The sequence below is a fragment of the Trachypithecus francoisi genome, unplaced genomic scaffold (assembly GCF_009764315.1).
Source record: "Trachypithecus francoisi isolate TF-2019V2 unplaced genomic scaffold, Tfra_2.0 Lachesis_group0, whole genome shotgun sequence".
NCBI classification, from domain to species: domain Eukaryota; kingdom Metazoa; phylum Chordata; class Mammalia; order Primates; family Cercopithecidae; genus Trachypithecus; species Trachypithecus francoisi.
This window is the reverse complement of record NW_022681453.1, coordinates 63065179-63079568: the sequence shown is the minus strand read 5'-3', so window position 1 is coordinate 63079568 and position 14390 is coordinate 63065179. Positions and strand designations below refer to the sequence as shown.

At 53.0% G+C, this 14390-nt stretch overlaps 1 protein-coding gene across 6 annotated transcripts in view; it reads right to left on the bottom strand.

The window, feature by feature from the left end:
* Positions 1 to 14390, bottom strand: part of ALDH1L1 (aldehyde dehydrogenase 1 family member L1) — an 82473-nt gene that overhangs the window by 23705 nt on the left and 44378 nt on the right. For all 6 annotated transcript variants that reach the window (XM_033210936.1, XM_033210940.1, XM_033210937.1 and 3 more), the window contains 5 exons: positions 10927 to 11074; positions 9889 to 10008; positions 8670 to 8797; positions 4460 to 4610; positions 3309 to 3379 (listed from right to left, as the gene is read on the bottom strand). In XM_033210936.1, coding sequence (XP_033066827.1) covers positions 3309 to 3379; positions 4460 to 4610; positions 8670 to 8797; positions 9889 to 10008; positions 10927 to 11074 — 618 coding nt within the window. The remainder of the gene's footprint in view (positions 1 to 3308; positions 3380 to 4459; positions 4611 to 8669; positions 8798 to 9888; positions 10009 to 10926; positions 11075 to 14390) is intronic.

Genomic DNA, 14390 nt, shown 5'->3' with positions numbered 1-14390 from the left:
GGAGAGACAGACTCTCACAGTGGGAATGCCAAGAGGGCATGAGGCAGAGATGGGGGCTCCCTGCAAGCCAAGGAAGGCCAGAGGTTGCCAGCAGCCACCAGAGGCCAGGAGAGAGGTCAGGACAGACTCTCACAGCCCTCATGTGGAACCAGCTCTGCCCACATCTGACCTTAGACTTCCAGCTCCCAGAACCATGAGACAAGTTTCCATTGATTAAGCCCTGGATTGGTGGTCCCTTCTACAGCAGCCAGAGCTGACTCCCACACTCACTGGTCAGGGGAAAGGCCAAACCCTGGAACCGGAGTATGCAGAGCCGGCCCCGGCACAGGGTCAACGGAGCAGGGCTGTGGGACCCAGGCCCAGGTGAATCCTCCCTGCCCAGTTGCTGTGAGAACCGACCTTCATTAGCCTTACTGCCTCTGATTCCTAGTGGCCTTTCTTAGTGGGAGACTGAGTGGACTGAGTGGACAACCATCCCGTGGGTCTTAGGACTGTCCCTCCCTCCCTTGGGGCCATTCTCCTGCTGTGCACCTCTAAGCCTGTCCCTCCTCTGCCCTCTGATGCTCCTGGGGAGCTGCGTGGATGTTGAGGGTGGAGGGTGGAGTTCCTTCTCTCTCTTGGGAGCATGGGGCCTGGGCAGGGGACACCAAGCAAGCTTTCTTGGTGTCCCCAAGAAACGCTTGGCTCACTAGGGATCTCCAGCGGCTGTTGGGCCAGGATGCGGCTGAGGACTCTAGGGGACAGGGCTTCCCATGAGGCAGCCTCACTGCTGGGTTTGCGGTGGCACTGGCCAGGGAAGGAGATGGGCAGCCCCTCACCCTGGCCAGGCCCTCCTCTGGCACTGCGTGCAGGCCCAGTGAGGGTGGACCCAGGGCTGGGGCTCTCTAGGTCCGGTCACTCAGTCATTCTGCACTATGTATGGGACGCTGCAGGTGTGCTGGGATGATGACAGGCATGGGCACAGGGCAGCATCAGTCTGAATGGTCACACAGAGAATAGAATGGGGTCATAGATTAGAGAGGGCAGGCTGGGAGCAGAGGTCTCGGGGATGCATCACAGATGAGAGCTGGAGGACAGCTGGTGAGGGCTGGAGGTGGGACACAGGTGCAAGTGCTCAGCGGGGCACGAGTGCGGAGGGCCCAGGATCTGCGAGGCCAGCACAGCCAACCGCAGTGGACTGGGGAGGGGGCCAGGATACCAGGCCCGGATTGCAAGGTCAAGCGAGGAGTTTGATTCCATGTCAAGGGCAAGAGGATTCAGAGTGGATCTGTGAGTCTCTTGTAAATTTCCTAATACGAACATCCGAAACAGCTGGACAGTGCTCCTTCTCAGAACCACATACAGAATTCTCCTCTTAGCCCCATCACCCAGGACGCCTGGCCCTGCATGGCTTCCTCACCTAACCCTCCTAACTCCTTCACAGCACACCATGCCCTAGACACCTGACACTCACCCATCAAAACAACTCAGTGAGGACGGGACTGTTTTATTACCATTTGACAGTTGGGGAGACTGAGTACAGACAGGCTGGGAGCTTGCCCTAGAAAGGGGAGGAGCTGGGATTCCAACCTTGGGTTCTGGCTCCAGAACATTCCCACTGAGGCGAGGTCCCCTGTGAAGGTGGGGAGGGGTGAAGCCCAGAGGCCGTGGTGGCCTCCCTGCCAGGCAGAGACCATTAGTTCCAGAATCATGACCAGCCAGGTGCGTGGTCAGCAGTGGCCCTGCCTGCCTGCCTTTGGGTGAGCCCTGGTCTGTGTGAGCTGCTTGTACCAGGCCCCAGGGCAGGATGTGTTCACACTGGGGTGCTGACTGGGCGCCCAGAGTCCCGGGTCAAAGGCCAGCCTCACAGGGTGACACAGGGATGCTTCTGGGTGACAGAGTGTCTGTTTCCTCCTCAGTCTGATGGGGGTGGACACCCCCCCACCCCATGCTGGCAGCTGGGAGGGTGGGCAGCCTCACAGACCCAAGTGTGGCTCTGACCCGTGGCCCCAGGTGGGCCATGACCCACTCTGCCCAGCCCAGCCCCTCTCAAAGCACGACAAAGGTCTCTGACCACTGCCCCATAGCAGGGTTTCTCGGCCTCCACACCACTGACATTTGGGGTGGGGCAGTTCTTTGTTGTGGGGGGCTGTCCTGTATCACCTCCTCTGTTGGGACAACCAAAACCATGTGCAGACATTGCCCGATGTCCTCTGTGGGGACCCTGGAGGTGATGCCTCCACCTGTAGCCTGGCTCCGCTCTGGGGCTCTGGAGTGAGAGGTTTCCTGGTCCACAGCCCACTTTCCCCCAGGAGCCTCCTCCAGCCTGTGCCTGAGGACTTGATTGTTCATCTGCATGAGCTGTCAGTGACACAGGGACATTGGAGCATGTTCTCCTTGCAAACACTCTCACATTCAGGTGGAGCTGAGGGGCCTTTGGCCATGCCCACAGCTGTGAGGTCCCCTACCCTGTAAGGGGCACACAGCAGGTGGGAATGACTGTGGTGCTGATGCCAGCTGGGTCCTGCTCCCAGGTCACCCTGGCCAGGTCCTCCTCTGGCACCATGTGCAGGTGCAGTGAGGGTGGACCCAGGGCTGGGGCTCTCTAGGTCCAGCTGCATGTATGTTCCCAGCGCAAATCATGGATCACGGCTGCGCCAGCACCTGCCACTCTGGTGTTTGCTGTCACCAGCCAAGCACAGTGGCCATGCACTCTTGGGTGAGCCTCCTCAGGCACGCATGTGAATGACTCACCAGGACTAGGGCCAAATCAGGACGTATGGCCTCGAGTGGTCACTTCCCAGTTTCCACTGGCAGGGTAAACTCAGAACCCTGTGGCTGTATTCCAAGCCTTTCTCCCCACTCCTGCCCTGGGGCCACTGGGTGGCAAGATGAAGTGCCTCACACCAGGTTCATTTCCCGATGCCTACATGCTTGGCGTCCGGCGGGGTCTGCACTCCTCCTGCTGAGCGGCTCTCATCCTCTGACTGTTCCTCCTTTGTTCTATGCTTCCTGTTCCTCAGTGCTGTGCAGGAGTTCCTCATCTTTGTGAACACTGACCACCATTCCCATTTTGGACATTTTTTGGGTTTACTCTTGTTTCCCACCCTGGACCTGACTGATCCAGTGTTACTGGGGGATTAAATACAATTGTCCTCAAGTCCTTACAACAATGCCTGGTATGGAGCAGGTGCTCCAGAAGCACATGGATGGCTGTTTGATAAACACACGCACAGGGTGCTGTGAGCTCCCATAGGCTGTGTGCTATAGCCCCACGTACTGCGTGGAAAGCATCGCGAGGCTGCACCTCGCCCTGGGCAGGGACTCACCCGACAGGCTCCTTCCTGGTCAAGGTCAGGTTGCGGTTGGGTCTGGCCTGGTTGATGGGGATGGTGGAGCCCTGGAAGAGGAACGGGGCAGTCACCCAGGGGCCCAGGGTCCACACCCCTTCCCCTCTGGGCAACCAGTCTCCCCCAGTGGCTCCAGGAAGAAGTTAAAGCTACCAGCTTAGGTGTGACCCGAGGCTTGAGAGACAGGCAGGAGGGCAGCTGGAGGGCAAGGTGTTTGCTCTACCCTGAGCCTGGCAGGCAGAGCCTTTGGGTGGAAACTGGTCCTGGTACCAGCAAAACCTCTAGCTTTGGCATTGGAGAAAGAAAGGGTGAGGGTGGGGGCGGGGTCGGGTGCCCCCCTCCCCGCAGCTCTAAGCAGTTGAGCATGTGTAGGAGGCCCAGGCCTGGGGCCACCTGCAGCCAGAAGCTACACGGCAGCAGAGTGGGGGTGGTAACCAAGCAGCCCACCTCCCTTGTCGCTGTCATGCCCTGGTGGAGAGGAGGAACCATGGAGCGCAGATCTGGCAGAGATGCCATGAGCCCTGCAGGGGTGAGTCTCCCCAGGGAGCCTCTACAAATGGCCCTCAGGTTCCACAACTGATGGCGGGGGCCTGAAGATATGGTGAGCACTCCCTCCTGTGATGGTGTTGACTGTCCCTGTTGACCTTAGGGCAGGGACATGGTGCCCATAAACCCAGAATAACTGCAGAAGCCCCCAGCAAAGCAGGCAGAAGAGAGTGTCACAGGGATCCCAAGCCCGACAGTGACCTGCTGCTGCTGGGAGATAGAGTGCCTTGGGCAGGGACCTAAAGCCAGGAAGGACCTGCACCCTCAGCCCTGCAAACACATGGAACTGAACTCTATCAACACCAGAACTCTCCTGGATATAGGTTCTGCCCCAGAGCCTCCAGAAAAGGCCCAGTCCAGCCAGCGCCTTAGCTTTGGCCTTGTGAGACCTCGGCATGGAACCCAGCCCAGCCTTCCTGGAATTCCCACCAGCAGAACCACAAGCTAATAAATGGGTGTTGTTCCAAGCCACTAGCTGTGGTCATTTGCTGTGCAGCATTCAGACTACTGTGCTGCCCTCGGAGTTCCCCTATATGGCTGGGCCAGTCTGTGTATGCTCACACTGGTGGGAGCCTGGGCCCCACCTGGATCTTGTCGCACCAGCCGGCAAAGTAGCGGAAGGTCTGGATGGACATGCCCACGTGGGTCTTCAGGGCCAGCGTGTAGACGGCACCCGCATCCAGGGCCTCAATGGTGGCCAGCTCCTCCTGGTGCTGCTCCATGAGATCTGCCAACCTGGCCAGGGTGAGGGGAGGCGGGAGGTGGGCTCAGGCCTGGCACTGCCTCATCTGCCCTCACAAGCCCTTCTTCAAGGAGCTGGGGCCCTGCCCTCCACCCCAGATCTGCCACTCTCAGATGTGAGGACCTCTGTTTCTGATCCATGCAATGGGCCAGCACCATTTACTCCACTGGATGGCTGTGAGGATGATACCCTCTGTCCCTCTCTCCTTTCCTTGCTCTTCCCTCCCTTCCTTCCTGAAATATCTGTGGATCCACTACTTTATCCTATTCCTCTGAAATTATCATACAGAGGCATTCACTCACTTGCTGTAGACAGCAAACGGGTTATGGCCCAAGAGGCCGCCCTTCCTTGAAGACAAGTTCAAGCTTGTCTTCAGAAAGCTTGAACCAGGAGAAAGTCTGTCTGTCTTTCCAGCACCAGTAAACCAAGGTGGTGGGGGCGTGCTCCTGAGGCTGGCGTCTCCAGAGGTGGAGAGGTGGCCCTGTCCCCATCACAGGAGGACTGACTAGGGAGCAACGGCAGGGCTGGCGCTTTTACACAGACCGGCTCCAGTCTGAGCATGCCAAGGTCGGGTTGCCCTCCCTTGATTCTGATGGATGTGCAGCTCTGGGCAGCTTGGGAGTTACGAGGGTGCCCCTCTCGTCCCCTAGGGGGAGGGTGGACAGGGAAAGTGGAGACCACAGGCCCAGAGCAAACTCAGCCTTGCAGACAGGGCAGCTCGGGCCCAGAGGCGAGTGTGGGATCAAAGCCTGCCAGCCGTTTCCCACACTGCTCCCCTCTGCACACAGGCACCACGAAGCCCACATGCACCCCAGGCCTGCTCCGGTCCTCACCTGCCTACACCCACCAGGACCCGTGGCAGCTGTCCACGCCACTCAGGATGCATCTGCAACTCTGTGCCTGGCCGAGCAGCTCCTGGCCCCATTTCCACTTCATTCTGGGGCCGCAAGAGCCGAGCCCCTCTGCCTCCCTCCTCCTCCTCACATCGGCCTCTTCCAGGTGCTCAGGTCAGTCAGACCTCCAGCCTTGGGGCTTTTGGGGGGCTGTGTTGCACATCTGGACCCTCTTTCCACACTCCTGTTTCTCCTCCCAGCCTTCTGTACTTGCTTCAGACACGGACTCAAATGCCGTACCCTCTGGGAAGCCGACCCGAATCCCCACCTACATTCTGACTGATCAGAGCTCCCTGTCACATCCTCTGATAACCTCCTCTGCCTTTCTTCACTCCCCCACCACTACAGTTTGTAACAGACATTCACGTAGATGATAATTTCATCACAATTTGCTTGCCCACTGGAATCCAGGCTGCAGGAGGCATGGCATTGTCCAGTTCCCTGCTCTCTGCAGCGCCCAGCTCCAGCACAGCACTGGGCACGCGGGAAGCATGTGCCCAGTTTTGCTGGGCTAGTTTTATGCTAGTTTTATGCAGCTCAGGTTTGCTGCATAAAACTAACTGAGTGAGGCCACCCTGGGCACTAAGAGCCCATGTGTAAATCGGTTTCTGAGAAAAACCGATTGGTACGGAAAAAAGTGAAAACACCATCTAGCGGCCATCAGAGGACTGGGCTCCCCAGCTGCAAGGACAGAGGAGCTGCCTCTTTGTTATATAAATGAGACACATTTGCTCCAAAGCCTGCTGGCACCAAACTCAAATTTTCCCACTCCCAGTTAGGCTTAAAGTAGCCCAAATAGGTATGTTTTTAGCCACTTAGGGCCTGCTGCTTTGCACACCCGGAGGAACCTCAAGCGGCAGCTGTTGCCCATTGATAAAACAGGGCCTTGCGGTGATAAGGCGAAAGCTGCTACTGCCCTTAGCAGCCCTCAGACCCAGAGGCTCCCGCTGCATCATTCTGTGTTGTCACCTGGACATGGTAAAGCCCACAGGGCAGCCTCGGGACAGTCTCACTGCTCGTCTTCCGCAACCCTGCCCAACCCGCAGCCCACTAAAGCTTGTGGTGTGCCATGCCTCCCGTGCTCACATCCTTCTCCTTCATCAGCCCTAATCCCTTGAATCCCCCACATTTCTAGACAATTCCACCTGTGTGTGACATGGCTGTGTCATCAATCCGGTTCCTAGGACACACTTTCTAAAGTAGCCATCACCCGAGTGCACTATTCGGGAAGCTCTGAGAGGCTGCCTTGCAGGACTATTCTATTGTCAGCTCAGTTAGGCTGCTGAATTGACATCCTGGCACCCATACTCCCCAGAGCCCGGTCCCTGGGTGCCAGGGTAGCAGTGCAGGAGAAGTGAAGCTGCCGCCATCTCCCTCTGAAGGTCTGCAGGGCAGATGCAGGGGTGCCCAGCAGGCTCAGCCAGGCCTACTGACCACCAGCAGCCTGGACCACTGTCAGATTCTCGACCATGGACCACAGTGGTATGTGGGCAGAGCCAGCAGCTCCCCCATGGTCTTTCCCAAGAGCTCCTCTTTGTGGCCCCACTTGGCAGCTGGATACAGCTGCTCCTACTCCCTGGAGGTTCTATCCTGTCCACCAGTTCAGGGGACTGCCTAGGAACCTTGTCTAACTCTCCCTCTGGATCCTTCTTCCCAGCTTCCACAATTGTGTAATGTCTGATCCCTGCAGTGAATTTCGTGTTCCCTACACCAACGGTGGTCCCACCACCCTGACAGGGTGCTCTGAGGCCATTTATCTGGGAGCTCCTGTTCTGCCCCCTCCGGGACACCTAGACCCAGCCTCTGTTGTGCTGAGCTGAGGCAGAACCAGTAATGGGCACTCCCAGGTCTCCACGGGGCCTGAGAGTTTGCACAGGGCAGGAACGGGTCCACTTACAGCTGCCCAGGGTGCTCCCACACTGTCATTGTGGGTGAGTAGGCTCTCTTATGACACAAACCACCAGATGGCAGCAGAGGCCCAGGGAGGGACCCCACGTGCGCTGTTGGCCACGTAGTCCACCAAAAGCATGCAGGGCCCAGGCCAGAGGTTCACCTGGCGTGCCTGTTTCACAGCTCTGCCTGACCTCCAGGAGCTCTAGGGACCGCTTGGCATGGCCAGTGCCTTTCTAGAATTGAGGGGCTTGCAAAGGGGACTGGAACCTACGAAAGTCTGGGCATGCCTGGCTACCACAGCCCTCCCCGCCCCAACCTTAACCTCCATTAGGTTTTGCAAACCATGTTCTTGCAACTCTTCTCTCTAGTTTCCTGCTGCTGGGCTGCCCCGGCTTTTATGGCCTCTGGAGTATACTAGAAACAGAAGCCATTCCGACCGCAAGGCCAAGGCAGGGTCTCTCCTGCCAGGTGAGAAGCCTCTCTGGGACCACGCCATAACCCGGCTTCACACCCCCAGAGGTTCCCAGGACCCCAGGAAAGAGCCAGGCCCCGAGACGCCTGTGCTCTTGGCTCATCTGGCCACACCCTTCCTTCTTCCAGGAACATCACCCCACCTCTGTGAGGGTGACTGCTCCTTCCCGCCAGGCCCTGTGGTTCCAGGGGCGCAGCACCTCTCTTCGGAGCCTCCCTCTCACTCTGTGGTCATAAGCTAAAGTCATCATAAGTCCTTTTGCCTAAGATATCTGAACTGGAACTAAGGAGAGAAGGCCCCTTTCTCTCTGGCTTAATTTTTTTTTTTTTTTTTAAAGAAAATGTGAGACCTATAGATTCTAGCAGTCAGAGCCAGGCTGAGCAAGCAGAGACCAAGCCAGTCCCTCTCTGGCCCTTGCTGTCTTCTGCGTGCAGGAGCTAAGTCCCCTCCAGCCCAGGCTGGTGAGGGAAGTGCTTTGCCTGCCTCAGAGGCCCAGCCTGCGCCTACTTTGGAAGCAGCCCTTGGCTTCCACACCTCCTCACCTCCACCAGGCACCTCCCGAGGCCACTCTGCTGAAATGCCTCCTGTTTCTCCCATCCCTTCGTCTGAGAAGCCTTTTCTGAGCTTCAGGCAAGGAGCCCCAGCCTGGTCCATCTGATGGCCTCGGTCCCATGGCCTCCCCAGGACCCAGCTCCTCCTGGCAGGTAAAGGGGCCTCTACAGAAAGGGCCCCCCCTACCCCCTTCTTGGAAGCTGATGGTGGCAGTGGCTGGCAGGTGCATGTTGGGCTCCCACCTGTACAGCAGCCGGCCCCGGTCCCGCGCGCTGATCTTCCCCCACCGTCCATTCTCAAAGGCATCCTTGGCTGCGGCCACTGCCTTGTCGACGTCGGTGACTTGGGCCAGGGATACCCGACAGATGACCTATAGTGGAAGCAGAGCCATGACCAGTTCTCTTTCAGCCAGTTGCACACAGACACCCCTGCCCGCCTCCCTGGCCTCCTCCTGGGGCCCCACTGAGGTGGCCCCCAACCACATGGGCAGGTGTGGAGGTGAAGCATGGCCAAAGGGCAGCCCTGGGAGGGCTCACACAGGAAGGGAAGATGGGGGCCTGGGAGAGGATTGTTTGTGTGTCTACACCCCATGGTCCTGACCCTGTTCCTGCTCTGAGTGTGCCATCCATGCAGGTTCCCTCACCTCGGTGCCTACTGGGTGTGGTGAGGGGAGCCAGTGGGTTCTGGGGTGGGAGGGCAAAGCCATTGCCTCCTGTCTGCCACCACAGACAGCTATGCCCCTTCTGCCAAGGCCCCATCCTCAGCCCCTCCTGATGCTCCATCCCAAGGGCACTGCACTGTCCTGCCTGTGGCCCTACCCCCTCCTTCTCCCTTTACAGATGAGTCTTTCATTAACTCCCCTCAAATGACTCATTTTGAGTGTGCTCTCTGTCTTCTGCAAGGACTCAGCTGATTCTATTGGATAGACAGGATGGAAAAATATCAGTGTGCAGTCATAAGAGCAAGCCTGGCTTTGAAACCTGTGTTTCAGATATACTCATGTGTGTATCTACCATAGGCATGCTTTGGCTCATGATGCCACAAGGTCACGGTCAAGAGATAGCGGCAAACACGGGACTCAAGTTGAGGAAGAATGTCCTAATGGCGGAGGGCTCAAGTATTAGACAAAGTAGTTCTCACACTGGGGCTACTGCTGAAGTGTGGAGGTGTGGCAGTGGCCTAATTTCTTCCTTGGGGTAGGAGGAACTCTGTTCCCAGTCTCTAAAGCAGGTGCAAGACCCTTCTGAGCCCTCCTGCCTCCCACCACCACCCTGCACCTCCTCTCTACTCCACTGTAGTAGGGTTGGTTGGAAACGAACTGGCATCATTTCCCGTCCCTCTCAAAGGCATGCGTCCAAGCAGAGGCTCTCAGGGTCAGGACCCCAAGAGGCCAGTGGGGGCAGGGAAGGAAGGACAGGGAGGCTGGGGAATGTGGAGAAGGGGCGCTGGGCCTGCACTCACACTTCCATCGGTGGGATTGATGGTCTCAAAGGTCTTGGCGCCCTCAGCATCCACGAACGCCCCCCCGATGAAGAGCTGGTGGGGCATGTGGAGGGTGCGCTTGTTCACTGCCATTTCCACCTGAAAGAAAGGCCCCAGTGACAAGCACAAACCCATGCAGGCCACAGGAGGCATACACAGAGGACCACACAGCCACACACGCGCACTGCCCAGTGGCCTCCTGGGGCTTCAGAGCTGCATGTGTGTAACAGCTGAGCAGGAGAGAGATGAAGGACAGGCTCTGAGGCCAGGCTGCCTGGCGGGAGCCCTGCACTTCCACCTACTCCTCGTGCCACCTTGGGCTGGTTCCTCAGCCTTCTTAGGGTGGGCTAAGAGGACTCTCAGACAGAGGAAATGCCAGTGGGTAGTGAGGCCCTTGGCAGCCCCCACCACTCACATCCCTGTGGATTGGCAATTCCTGCCTGAACGCAGGCACCTCTGGGACGCCATCCTCTTCCTGAAATCTGCTCATCAGTCATTTGTCCTCAATCCCAAGGACACTCTGGGGTCCACCTTGGCCCCCTGTACTTTCTTCACCCACTTTTGTTCCAATCTACCCGCCAAACAAACTACGCCAAAGTCCATTCTTATGGGAGGTGGCAGTCTATCAAGATAGCTCAGGGAAGATTTCTTAATCTCTTTAAAGAATAGATTTTCAATTACTGATCACACTTCCATACACACAAGTTGAATGCAAGGATTATTTGTTTCTTTACTGGGAACTAAAAGTCTCTTCTGAATATCTTGATCACATGCCTTGGGACTCAGAGTTTGGACCATGTCCTGAGCATCAGACAGCAACATCCTTTGGGAGTTGGCCCCACTGTACTGATATCCCCCGGCTATCCTGGGTGCAGGGAGAGTGTGGGAAACTGAAGGGTGGGCTCCTGGGGCCCTGGCTTTCTGAATGCTCAGGTTTCCCCTCTTGTCTTATGTAGTCATAGATGCAGCTGCCTGAGGGCTCTGCAGGGCCTGCTGCAGGGAGGGCCCAGCACTCACGTAGTCAATGCTGCACTCGCCCTCCTCATCATCCCCTCGCAGCTTCCTCACTAACAGCTGGATGAAGTCCCCAAAGGTGGTTGCCATGTACACATCTTCGTTCTCTAACTCCAGGCCATCACACAGCTCCTTCACTTCCTCCACCAGCCTGGAGGAAGGAGATGGAAAGATGGGGACACAGGAGGGGCTCGGCAGGCCTGCATCACTAGCAGCAGTGGCAGTGGGGCCAAACATCCCAGAGAGGCTCCATCCCAGCACTACAGGGTAGCCATGAGCCCAGAACTGGAGAGAAGGGCCCAGGCTATGGACTCGGATGGTCCTGCGTCCAAATTCTCATTCCATTACTTTCTAATTTGTGACCTTGGGCAAATGACTAACTCCTCTAAGCCTTAATTTCTTCACCTGTAAAACAGAAATAGTAATAGACTGTCTGCTATTTTGCGATGATTAAATACGATGACCCACCTAATAATAATAATAATTAGTAGATTAATAATAATCTCCAAAAAACTCTGTTAAAAGAATGAAAACATAAGCCACAGATTGGAAGAAAATGTTTCCAAATCACATTATCTGATAAAGGACTTGTATTCAGAATATATAAAGGACCCTCAAAACTCAACAGTAAGAAAGCAAACAACCTAATTAAAAATGAGCAAAAGATTGAACAGATGCCTCTCAAAAGGAGAAATATGGAATAAGGATGGCAAATAAGAATATGACGAGACAATCAACATCATTAGGCACTGCGGAAATGCAAATTAAAACCACAATAGAATATAGCTTCATATTTATTAGAATGTCTAAAATTTAAAAGCCTGACCATTCCCACTATTGGGAAAGATATAGTACCCTGAGCAACTGGAGCTTGCACACACTGCTGGTGGGGATGTAAATGGTACTACCACTTTGGAAAGCAGTTTAGTAGTTTCTAAAGATTTAAACATAATTCCCACTTCACTCTTAAGTATTTATCCAAAAGAAATAAAACCCTATCTCTAGACAGCAGATGGCAGAACAGGAAGCTCCAAAAATGTATCCCCTTACCTAAATAACCATAGAACTTACATGAATCAAATATGTTGGAACTCTGGGGTCTAGTCAAATGCTTTCAGCACCAAGGAGAAAGACTGGTGAAGAAGCTGGTAAATGTGAATCAATTTCAGTGAATTTCAGCCTCTCATAAGATATTGGTTGCCACCCCTCACCTCCCACCTCTGCCACAAAAAGTTGAAGCAGGGCTGGGTCATATTCAAGGTGCAGCTTGCTGAAGCCAGGATGGGCAATAAGGACCTTGTCCTCTGACCATCAGCACTGTGTCCTGAGCACTGATACTCCTTTTGATTGCTGACAGGCTATCACAAAGGCTGGCAGTCATTGTTTCAACCCTCACAGGCTGAAGTAGCTTCCAGGAGATTATAAAAGGCAATACTTTCCCTCCACTTTGGTAGCCAGACATTTATGGAAATCTTTGTCAGGTCACTGGCTGACTGCAGGAACAATGGAACAGAAAGTTCAGTGACAACACACAACAAGGAACACACCTTGCAAAAATAATTTGGAAAAGTCACAAACAGATGGTTCTAGCCCTCAACAAGGAAGATTCAATAATCCCTAATGAGTGGGAGAAATATATTTCCAGAATTACCACAACAGAACACTCAAAATGTCCAGTTATGATCAAGAAAGATCTACAAAACATATGAAGAATTAGGAAAGAAGAGTCCATTCACAGGAACAAAAAAGAATTTGAAGAAGGTATCCCCGAGGAAGATCAGATATTAGAACTATTGGTCAAAGACATTATGTCAAATGCCTTAAATATGTTCAATGAACTAAAGGAAATTATGGATGAAAAACTAAAGGAAATCAAGAAAATGATGTACGAACAAAATGAGAATAAAGTGACAGAAACTATAATAACAAGTCAAACAGAAACTCTTGGACTGGCAAGTACAATAACTGAAACAAACAAACAAAAAACTCACTGAAAGGGTTTAACAGTAGTTTTGAGCAGGCTGAAGGAAAGATGAGCAAACTTGAAATTAACCAGTCTGAGGAGCAGAAAGAAAAAAGAGTGAAGAAAAATGAAAAGAGCCTGAAGGATTTATAGGATACCATGAAACATACCAACATACTCACAGGAGCTCCAGAGAGAAAAAGAGAAAAAGGTTTCTCTAAATATTTATTTGAAGAAATAATGGTCCCAAAGTTCCCAAACATGAGGAAGGAAATTAATATACACATCTAAGATGTACAATGAATGCAGTCCAAGCAGGATACATTCAAAGAGATCCACACCAAGGCACATTACACCCAGCTTGCTGAAATCCAGAGACAAAGAAATAATTTGGAGAGTAGCAAGAGAGAAATGGCTTGTTATATACAAGGGATCTTTGATAAGATTAAAAACTGACTTCCATTAAAACACCTTTAAGGTCAGAAAGCAGTTGGATATTAAAAGTTCTGGGGGAAATGGTAACCAAGAATTCTATATCCATCAAAATTATCTTTCAAGAATGAAACATAAATTAAGATCTAGTTCAACCATTGTGGTAAACAGTGTGGCGATTCCTCAAGGATCTAGAACTAGAAATACCATTTGACCCACCCATCCCATTACTGGGGATATACCCAAAGGATTATAAGTCATACTGCTATAAAGACACATGCACACTTACGTTTATTGCGGCACTATTCACAATAGCAAAGACTTGGAACCAACCCAAATGTCCATCAGTGACAGACTGGATTAAGAAAATGTGGCACAGATACACCATGGAATACTATGCAGCCATAAAAAAGAATGAGTTTGTGTCCTTTGTAGGGACATGGATGCAGCTGGAAACCATCATTCTCAGCAAACTATTGCAAGAACAGAAAACCAAATATCGCATATTCTCACTCATAGATGGGAATTGAACAATGAGATCACTTGGACACAGGAAGGGGAACATCACATACCGGGTCCTATTATGGGGAGGGGGGAGGGTGGAAGGATAGCATTAGGAGATATACCTAATGGAAATGACGAGTTAATGGGTGCAGCACACCAACGTGGCATATGTATACATATGTAACAAACCTGCACGTTGTACACATGTACCCTAGAACTTAAAGTATAATAATAATAATAATAAATATTTCTATAGAAACAAAAGCTGAAGAAATTCATTACCAGTAGACCTGCCCTAGAAGAAATGCTGAAAAGAGTCTTTCAGGCTGAGATAAAAGTATACAGACAGTAAAATGACGACATAATTAAAAATAAAGAACACAGATAAAGGCCACTACATAGGTAAGTATGAAAGTCCATATTATTGCATTTTATTGGGGTTGTAACTTCTCTCTTTTTCCTATATGACAATAGGCAAGTATATAAAACAATAATTTTAAATATATATTAATGGGTATACAATGTATAAAAATGTATACTGTGACAGTAATACTAAAAAGGGGAAGGA